This window comes from Otolemur garnettii, unplaced genomic scaffold (assembly GCF_000181295.1).
Source record: "Otolemur garnettii isolate 467f Iridium unplaced genomic scaffold, OtoGar3 scaffold00175, whole genome shotgun sequence".
NCBI classification, from domain to species: domain Eukaryota; kingdom Metazoa; phylum Chordata; class Mammalia; order Primates; family Galagidae; genus Otolemur; species Otolemur garnettii.
The window spans coordinates 1,330,687-1,341,491 of record NW_003852570.1 but is presented as its reverse complement, the minus strand read 5'-3'; the positions used below and the strand labels follow the sequence as shown (position 1 = coordinate 1,341,491).

Genomic DNA, 10,805 nt, shown 5'->3' with positions numbered 1-10,805 from the left:
AGAAGACTGAAACTGGATCCACAGCTTTCACCACTAAGATTGACTCTCACTGGATTAAAGATTTAAGCTTAAGACATGAAACTATAAAAATACTAGAAGAAAGTGTAGGGAAAACACTTGAAGAAATTGGCCTGTGTGAATATTTTTTGAGGAGGACCCTTTGAGCAATTGAAGCAACATCAAAAATATGCTACTGGGACCTCATCAAATTAAAAAGCTTCTGCACAGCACAGAACACAGTAAGTAAAGCAAGTAGATAGCCCTCAGAATGGGAGAAGATATTTGCCGTTTATGTCTCCAACAAAAGTTTAATAACCAGAATTCATAGAAAACTCAAATGTATTAGGAAGAAGAGAACAAGTGATCCCCTCTCAGGTTGGACAAGGGACTTGAAGAGAAACTTCTCTGAAAAAGACAGGTGTGTGGCCTACAGATATATTAGAAAATGCTCACTATCCTTAATCATCCGAGAAAGGCAAATCAAAATTACTTTGAGATATCATCTAACATCAGTAAGATTAGCTCATATCACAAAATCCCCAAATCTCTGATGCTGGCATTGTTGTCGAGAAAAGGGAACCCTTCTACACTGTTGGCAGGATTGCAAACTAATATGTTCCCTTTGGAAATACAACTGGAGAACACTTAGAGAACTAAAAATAGACCTGCATTTGATCCTATAATTCCTCTATTAGGTATATATCCAGAAGACCAAAAATCACATTACAATAAAGATATTTGTATCAGAATGTTCATTTCAGACCAATTCATAATTACTAGGTCATGGAAGAAGCCCAAGTGCCCATCGACCAATGAATGGATCAATAAACTGTGGTGTATGTACACCAGGGAATACTATACAGCCATTAAGAAAGATGGAGACTTTACCTCTTTCATGTTTACATGGCTAGAACTGGAAAATATTCTTCTTAGCAAAGTATCTCAAGAATGGAAGAAAAAAGTATCCAATGTACTCAGCCCTATTATGAAACTAATTTATAGGTTTCATAGGAAAGCTATAACCCAATTTTAGTCCATGAATATGGGAGGAGGGGAGAGGGAGGAGAGAGACTGATTGGTGAGATCATGTCTATGATTCATCCTATAAGGGTACATGTGAATCTCTCTAAATGTAGAATATAAATGTCTTAACACAATAACTAAGAAAAAGACATGAAGGCTATGTTAACCAGTTGGATGAAAGTATTTCAAATTGTATATAGAAACAGTACACTGTACCCCATAATAGTATTAATGTACACTGCTATGATTTAATTTAAAAAAAGAATGAAAAAAAGGAAAAAAAAAACAAAAATCATATTGGCTGAATGAAATAAAAATTAATTGTATAATGAGAGTTTAAATAGCTCATGAGATTTGCAAGGATTGTGGGCAAGCAAAGGAATGTGATTGAAGACTGTGGCATGCTAATGCCACTGGCTATTTTATTGCCATTAGGAATTCCAAGCATGAAGGTTTCTCTAATGTCAATGTTCTAGGATACTATATAATGTTCTTAAGATATTCTTTTGAATAAAATCATAGGTTTTATGCCATGTTTCATGTGTTCATGCAATTAAAAAACTTAAGCATATAATTTAATTAAACCTGGTTTTAAAACAAACAAATCATTAAAAAAATAAGGTCACACTTTTCCTCATATATATATATATATATATTTATATATATGCTAGAATATATATATGTGTGTGTGTGTGTGTGTGTGTACATGTATTTTTCAGAACTTATATATGTCTTTTTTTTGTGGTTAGAACACTTAACATGAGATCTACCCTCCTAACAATATTTTAAGTGCAAAACACTGTATTATTAACTATAGGCATGCTGTAGATCTTTAGAAGTTGTTCATCTTGTATAACTGAAACTTTGTACCTGAAAATTGTCACGCAGGATACTATAGCAAATTAAGAACATGAGTTGAAATGTGACATGGCTAAATGCATCAAGAAGGTCAAAATCATTAGTAATGTACAGTACCCACTACGGTGTCTTTCTCGAGAAAATGATGAAGAAAATTGAAATCAGCCACCACACCAAGTACACTTGCTCTTTATATGGCAAAACCGTGATGAAGAGGTTAGCTGTGGGTATCTGGTGCTGTGGTTTCTTCATGAAGACAGTAGCTGGAGGTGCCTAGACCTATAATACCACTTCTAACGTCAAAGTAAAGTCTGTCATCAGAAGACTGAAGGAATTGAAATACTAATAGAAGCTCCACCTTTTTAGACATCACTAGCCTATAATAAATAGGTTAATTTGTGTGAAAAAAAAAAGAATATGAGTTGTAGAATAAGACTCCCTGTGTTTGAACCTTGGTTCTGATGCTCACTAGCTATTTGATATTGGACAAGTTACTTAACCTCTTTGCACATCAATATTTAATTCAGCAAAACAGGCATAATGATGATATCTACCTCACAGGGTACTTTTAAGCATTAAATGCATTGATATGGGTAAAGCATTTAAAACAGAATATAGTATATATTTAGAGATCATTAAATAAATGTTAGATACTGCCATTAAAGATATAATTTCCAACTTCAAGGAATTGATAGTTTTACAAGGTGATAACACCACTTTGGGAGATAATAATACATATAAAGAAATTGGGGGGAGGAAATCAAGTACTAAACAGTGAAGTATTGGTTATAAATACATGAGACATGAGAGAAGAACAAATTCATTGTGGATTTGTAGGTGATTGAAAGTTTTATGGTGGGGCTATGTTTTTGAATGGGAAGAAGTGGGACTGAGAATATAGGCAAAAACCTGGAAGTAGAGATAAATGAGCAACAAATTTCTTATACATAGTAGAATTTCACTATGGCCATATATTGTTGTAATTTTTTTTTTCAAAATTGAGAATCTATATAGTAAATATGAACATATTGATATTTAAAAAACAAAACTGTCCCTAAACACTTTAAAAATATATTTTGCTATGTGTATATATTTTTAAGGTAAAACTTTAACATACAGCAGTGCCCATGCTATAAGTGAGATAGGTTTTTCTGTAGGTTTGTCCTTATGTTGAATTTGTATGTAAGTTGGAACAGGACATTTACCTATTACCCATAATAGCCTCTATTCAAAAATGAAAGTCATATATCAGTCAAATGTTTGTAATTCAGGGACTTACTGTAATAGCCTCTGCTCATAAGCAGAAGTTGTATGTAAGTTTGATGTCTGTAACGTGGGAACTTAACATACCTGATCTCATTTTAGTTTCACAAATGCTCTAACAGCAGTTATCAAACTGTAGGTCATGACCCCTTTTAACTGTATTAAAGGATTGCGGCAGTAGGAAGATTGAGAACCACTGCAAGGGCAAAACAAATATTATTATCCTCATATTACAACTGAGGTAGCTGAGGATCAGCGTTTGTGTCAGTTGTTTAAAATTACATAACCAGCAAGTAATAGAGTCCAAATTATTATCCAGGTCTTCTGGCTTCCAATGTAGTACTCTTACTATACCATGCTGCTTGCTGAATAGCAGACAATATAGAAATGAATGAGGACTGACTTTTATGATAAATATGGCATTTGATCTTTGTCTCAAGCAAGGGAAAGTAGTATAGGGTAAAAGTATAGGTACTTTCAATACATAGGTATGTTAAACAAAAATAAATGGACAACAGTTATTACTATGCCTTTGAGGTCCTTTCTTTTTTGGTTTTATAATATTTTCCCAAAGTACTGAAAGATCAGAAATGAGATAGAAATTATGTACATGTGGCAGATTCAGATATACTCTTCCTTTTTTCATAGCTTTTCTTTTTCTTCACCATTATCATTTATTTCCTCTGAGGTAATGTACCTTTTGAAATACAAAATTAAGGAATAGACTACACTTCAGCAAAATCTTGTCCATTAATATTTTATTTCCGGCACAGGCAAGTTGTTGCTGTTTTAAGAACAAATGTAAAAACCATTCTCAACATATCCTTGATATTTCTGTCAACATGCCCATAAAAATTAATGAAATAATAGTAAAGATTACAATTAACTTTGACTCATAATGCATATCATACAGCAAAATTTCTTACATATAGTTATTAGACACATGTACATAAATGCATGCACTTCTTAACAGTATTGTAACATGGAAGTTCAAAATTTTCTTTAGAAATCCATTGCAGTTAATTTTGACCCCAATTATCAAAATGTGGAAAAGTAAAATAGACCCTTTGATCTCTTCTTCAGATATTTGTGTTCATATATAGTAGTGTCAGTTGTCATGCTTCTTAAGGAAGCATTACACTCTGTGGAGGGAGAGAATTCCCTATATGAACCTCAATAACTTTCCTAATCTATTTTGTAGTTCTGGGCCGGGGCGGGGGGTGGAAATTAGAGCCAAACTGACCTTTGACTAGTTTCCAGCTTATACATTGCCTGGAGACTTTAGGACCATCTGGCTGAATACTAGTTTATTGTACCATTTGTAAGTTCTCTTCTGTAATAAATGGCCATATCTTGGCTAGTCAGTGAGTACTACAAAAGAGACTGACTCTGAGTCATCATCTACAGTTCTCATCTGATGGTACACATGCAAAGGTTTATATTGGGATGACTGCGAACTATTTGCTAATTTTATATCTTAAAAGTCTAATTTTTATGCTTTGTAAAGATTTTATTTGAGAAGAATAAATGTTTTACAGTGCAAAAACATGAACATACTCTACCTTCCCATGAATAGTCAAAAAATACATATTTATAATTTACTTTATAGTTGAGGAATTTTAGAACTTAAAATATCTTAAATATGTAATAATGTGGATGCATAAATGAGTTAAGATTTGTAGGTACACACAATGAAGTGTTTGTTAATTATTAGTGGGAAATTTTATTTTGATTGTAAATGATTTGAGCAAATGCTTGGGAAACTGTTTTAATTGGTTTGCCCTGGAGTTGGGTTTAAACTATTTACTACATGTTTCTTCTCCTTTTTCTGGCAAGGAGGGCTTCTTCTTGGGTGTATAAGTCATGCTGGACAAAGATTGTTTTCTAAATGTAGATAGCCTTCTCCTAAAGTTCCCCCCTGAAAAGAAATATAGGAGAGGGTCAAAGCAACAATTTGAAGCAGCCAGGCACAGGGTTATGACTACTGACTTCTGCATTCTAAGGACAGAATCACAGGGTTGAGTTTCACTGTGTAAAAAGTGAAGGTGGATGGCGCGTTGAATATGATATGGCATGAAGCTGATTAAGAAGGCAGCTGTCACAACTATGATCATTCCTATAGCCTTTTTACGACTTGACTTATTTTTCTTCATTGAATTTTTTAGTAAAGTGAAAATGATCATTGTGTAGCAGACAATTATCACAACAAATGGGATGATGAAACCAACAAACAATGACACATAATGTAAGACCAAAACATGATTTTTAGCTTGATTGTCCTGTGGAGGCTCAAAACATTTGGTATTGTTTTTCTCATCTTTGTAAGATTTGGCCATTAAAAATGGAGAACTGGTCAAAATCACAAAAATCCAAATGCCAACACACACAAACCTGGCTTTTTTCTGTGTAACCAAATTAATGTTCTGGACTGGGAAAACTATTGCAACACACCTGAAAAAGCTCATGGCTGTCATAAAGAAAATGCTACAATAGAGGTTGACATACAAGGCATAGATGCTGAGGCGGCACAAAAGGTCACCAAAGAGCCAAATGCCTTTGTGGACATAATAGACCACACGGAGAGGCAGTGTGCACACACAAAGTAGATCTGCTATTGCTAAATTAATCATGTATACTTGGAAGGCAGATTTCTCATGATATGTTTTTATGAGGACATAGAGCACAAAACTATTGCCAAAGAAGCCTACAATGGATATCATAGAGTACAAGGTGGAATACACTTGATTGCGGAAGTCATCAATGGTGTCACGGCATGTGTTATTACTGACAGAAAATACTGTTAGATTTCTGGCTCCATCCATGTTCCTCTAGGAATGTCTGATTGGTGCCTGAAATATATAAATTACATGCTATTTGTCAGAGCATAAGTTACAGAATGTACAAATGTTTCATTTCATAGTTTCACTATAGATACTTTTGTACCATAGCAGGAAGCAAGGGTGAGAAGATATTGAGGAGGGATTCAGTTGTACTCTGTATTAAGGAGAAGGGCTTAGGTCCTACAAGCACCCAGAAAAATATTTTTTCTCTTTTCACACCTATGTTTTTCTAGTGTACATCCTCTTAATTTTAAGACCTAAGTAAAACAGCTCTCCTGTACTTTAGGTTATTACTTTAGTATTATTCTTTAAATTTTCTTTTAAAATGAGTTTATTTTCCTATTAGAGAAAAGCTTTACACTTTAAATTTTGAAGAAAGTCATTCTGCATATACGAATATCTATATAATCTATTAGAAGGGCTTTGAATCCTCTTAGAGTATAGTATTTGGATGAAAATTCCTGGTTTCCTTAAGAAGGCTTCCTACATAACATTTGCTTAGTGCTGCTCATTCCTAGGAAAAATGATCTAGTTTGTAATCAATGAAGCTCACTTGCTTGGGAAAGATTCCTAATCTAGTACATGATTGATTCTATTTAGAAGCACAGAACCTCAAGACTGGAGAAAACTTAGAAGGTATTTAGTTATTTTAATGATGACAGAAATGTTCTAGAGAGGTGAAATATGTTTGTTAAGTTTGTACCATAATTTAAGGCTATGAAGAAATGTGGTATAATAGTTGGAATGTACTTGTTGGGTGAGGAAATTGAAATTTTTGTAGCTGTTCATTCTCATTGTCTTCCTAGACTTTTAATCTAAGCCTTACGATTTAGCAAACTATAGCAATTTCTCTTAGAAACAAAATGTTGGAGTGTGCACTAGCATAGTTTAGCTCTATCAATCAAAGCTATTTTCAGAGAGCTTGGGATGAGATACTGTAGTGTGGAAGTAGGGATTTTTTGGGTGTTCCTCAAGATTTTCCTCTTCTATGCTTTACAGAGGTAGAAGCAACTGATCAACATACACTATAGCAGATAATCTTTGATTGAAGTCTGATTTGTTGGACGTCACACAACTCCTGTTCTCTGATAAGAGAGGGACTGAGGTTTGTAAGGTGAGAGGCCTGTTTCAGCATGCAAAAACTTCCACCCATAGAGGGGACTGATTTATATCAGGGCTATAAAAACAGATAGCTATGGTAATAGTTACAAGTAGAATGTAATTTCCCAGGTTTTCTACTGCTAATAATTATATCTGCTGTTGGGGATGTGCTATCCATCCATCTAGCCACCTCAGCTAGTTGTTTCATTTTTTCTTTTGTTGAAAAAGTCATTACTTTTTTCAAAAAGAATTGTTGATGTAAGATAAAAAAAATGAATAGTAATCATTCTAAGGCCACAGAGAAAAATGGGGTTATTCTCAACGTCTGAATTTACCTTTCCAGTTACCTATCTCTTTCACCACTCTGAATTCAGGTGCATTTGTGGAAGACAGAAGAGAAATTGCCTAAAGTGAATTCAGTCTTTTTTTAAGGCCTGTTATTAGACGCTTTCCCAAAACTGGATGGTATTATGCTATAGGGCGCTAGATGGTGCTGTTGAATTTTTTGACACAGTCTTTTTTTCCCCTCACCCTCACCTTTAGGGAAGTGTAACTGACAAAAATTGCATATACTAAATCTGTGCAATGTGATGATTTGTTATATGTATACATTGTGAAATGATTACCTAAATCAAGTTAATTAACATATCCATCACCTCGCATACCGTGTGTGTGTGTGTGTGTGGTGAAAATGCTAAAGATCTACTTTCTTATCAAATTTCAAATATATGATTCAGTGTTATTGCCAATAGTCAACATGCTATACATTAGTTACCCAGAACTTATTAATCTTATAACTGAAACTTTTTACCCTTTGACCAACATGTCCCCAGCCTCTGAAACCCACCCTTTTACCCTGTGCTGATAAAGCCTCTGAGAGAACCACACTTGAAAGGTATGGAGAATAATTATCAGTAGCCCTTCCTACCACCATCAATTCTCAATCTATCTTGATGTAAATGCTTACCAGAATAATTTTTGACACAATGTAGCTTCCAAGTATGACATGGCTTTGATTTAATACCTTTAACGATTCCCAAGTGCCTTCAGAATAAAATCAGACTTCTTGGCATTATATTTAAGGATCCCTACAGTCTGTCTGCATTTTACCTTTTCCATTTTCTCTCTCACTTCTCCCCTTTTTCACACTGTAGAAGTAAATCAAACAACTACTTTTGTATACCAGGGTTATGATCTACAAATTTTCCAACCTGTTTGTCTTCTTTCTTGGTATTTCTTCTTGAATTTCTATTTCTTCCTTTTGGAAATGTACTTTCCTCTGTGCATATGCAAAATACCCATTATTCAACTGAAATTACACTTTTTTTGACTAAATCTTCCCTCAGATTCTGCCCAAAGTAATTTCTGTCTTTGAAGAACTTTTAGAGATCTTTATATCTATCTTGAAAATCAATGATTTGTATAAATATGTTATCTTTCCTTCCAGAGTATCTTTTTGATACATGATAAATGCATAAGAAATACATGCAGGACCTGGCACATATGTACTTTGACCACAAGTGCTCAATAAATATTCATTGGGAAAATTAGTGAACGAATGATAGAATTTATCATGCAAAGATATTAAAAACAACTTGAAATTATCTTCTCATTTCAATATAATTAAAAACCTTTCCAGTCTTAGAGCATAAAGTTGCTGTGTAAGTAAAGTTGCTCCCTAAAATATTTTGGGAGGTAACAAATCACAAGGCCAACCATAGGTCAAAAAAAACCCACCTGTATTATTGACACAGAGTTATCATTTGTTTATTTGCTGCATGCTATAAATAAATTAGAAATTCTCAGATCTTTGAATAATATATGTCAAATAAAATTGATAAATAACATTAAAAACATATGAAGAAACAAATCATCTCTAGTCTTATTAACAAATTTTTCAGCTCTTATAGACCAAAATAAACTTCCATAGAAATTTTAATATTTAGGTTCAATTGTTTAGTTATAATTAAATTAAGTCAATGATTTATATTATGCTGTAAGAAGAGGATTGTAAAACTTTCAGACAAGTAGTAAACCCTACAGGGGTAGAGATCATTTAGTTCAAGTCCTTCATTTCACCCATGATAGCTTCATTTGTCTGAAACAACATTTAATTAACTTTTATAGAATTGACTACAATCTTCCAACAGTGTAATATCCTCTAGATAGATACAGGGAGTTTCTTTGGAAACTTAAAATACCTAAGACCCTATCCCTGCCTTTAAGGAGCTCATAGTCTGATGGGGGGAAAGAAGCAATAGTTCACAAATGTGAAGAGGTTACAGTGAAGTATAGTAAAAGTCATCTTAGCATAAAACAAGTGGATCATACATGTTATTTTTAAATAAAATAAAGCAATATGCATAAATGGTATTGATTTTATTCTGGTGCAGGTGATGAAGAAAGTTACTTTGTTAAGATAATTGTAAGTTGCACAAACAAGTATCTTTCTGAAAATGGCAGCCATACCTTTTTCTGGCACTGCAGTACCTTTCACAAAAATTTCTTCTTATGGTAGTCAGTGCTTTTTACAGTGCAATATTAGAGAAATCCCAAACTGAAATCAAAAGGTTGAAAAGAAAGTTAATAGCTCTAGAAGCAGTTCACAAATGGCCATGGGAGCTTATCAGTCTTGAGTATAGATACAGAGTATGTGATGGAACATCAAAGTTTTATTGACAGATTTAGGGATAGTCATTGGATTCATTACCTACTTATTTTCCCTTTATCCATTTTTTTTTTTTTTCAGTTTTTGGCCGGAGCTGGGTTTGAACCCACCACCTCCGGCATATGGGGCCAGTGCCCTACAAACATCTGTTACCAGCCCTCATTTGAATTCCAAGTTTTTTCCCTTTACTCATTCTTAAATTACCAGGGGGGAAACTTGGAATTCAAACGAGAGCTGGTAACAGATGTTTGCTGCTATGTACTTGTAGCTAATGTATCTAAAGATGAACATAAATAAATATTCCTTTCTTTACGAAACCATGAGATTTCCTCTACATTATTTTCCAGACTGTTCATTATAAAATTAAAAGGGGAAATAATTTGGAAGGTCACATTCAGATATTGTTTGCTAGGAATAGGCATTAGAATATTTTAACTATTAAGTATATTTGCTTGGATAGTTTAGGGATAGGTTTCCTTGAAGGAAGAATGGCTTAAGGGACCTTGGACTCTTTTCCCTACCAACTCATAATAATATTTATTGCTTAGATAAATAATTTTGCCCATATCATATATTTTTTGTAAATAAAATGTTTTGTAACCAAGTATAGTTAAGTTTTCATAAGTGTATGTCTTCTCTTCAATTAAATTATATTTGAAAAATCTAATAAAATATAACAAATTTCCAAGAAATGAACATACATAGACTTTCCTAAAGTAGTAGCAACCTGAACATTTTGTTCTAAATTTTTGTAGTCTTGTAACTTGCACTTCTGTCTATAAGGTCACCAGAGACTTGTCACTTTTCCTTTATCTGTGGTCCAAGGGTCAGCAAAATAAACACATTCCTCCAATTTATTCTTAACAAGTAGTAACAGGCTGGAATTTTCTAAAGGAGCTCTACTTAAGTAAAGAAAATAAAAGAAATACAAAAATATAAAATATTCTTATTTTAAAAGGAGAAACACAAACCTATAGTTACAATGTTATGGTTTGAGTACACACTTCACTTAGATGATCATTTTCTTATCTCCAATTTAATTTTCCCTTTCC

General features: G+C 33.5%; 1 protein-coding gene across 1 annotated transcript in view; it reads right to left on the bottom strand.

Moving 5' to 3' along the window:
- Positions 1 to 4,849: 4,849 nt before the first annotated feature.
- The window catches only part of CYSLTR1 (cysteinyl leukotriene receptor 1), a 49,008-nt gene continuing 43,052 nt past the window's right edge, over positions 4,850 to 10,805 (bottom strand). The window contains exons 2-3 of the mRNA XM_003800450.2: positions 9,555 to 9,642; positions 4,850 to 5,993 (exon numbers count right to left, since the gene is read on the bottom strand). Coding sequence (XP_003800498.1) covers positions 4,944 to 5,966 — 1,023 coding nt within the window. The 5' untranslated portion in view covers positions 5,967 to 5,993; positions 9,555 to 9,642 and the 3' untranslated portion in view covers positions 4,850 to 4,943. The remainder of the gene's footprint in view (positions 5,994 to 9,554; positions 9,643 to 10,805) is intronic.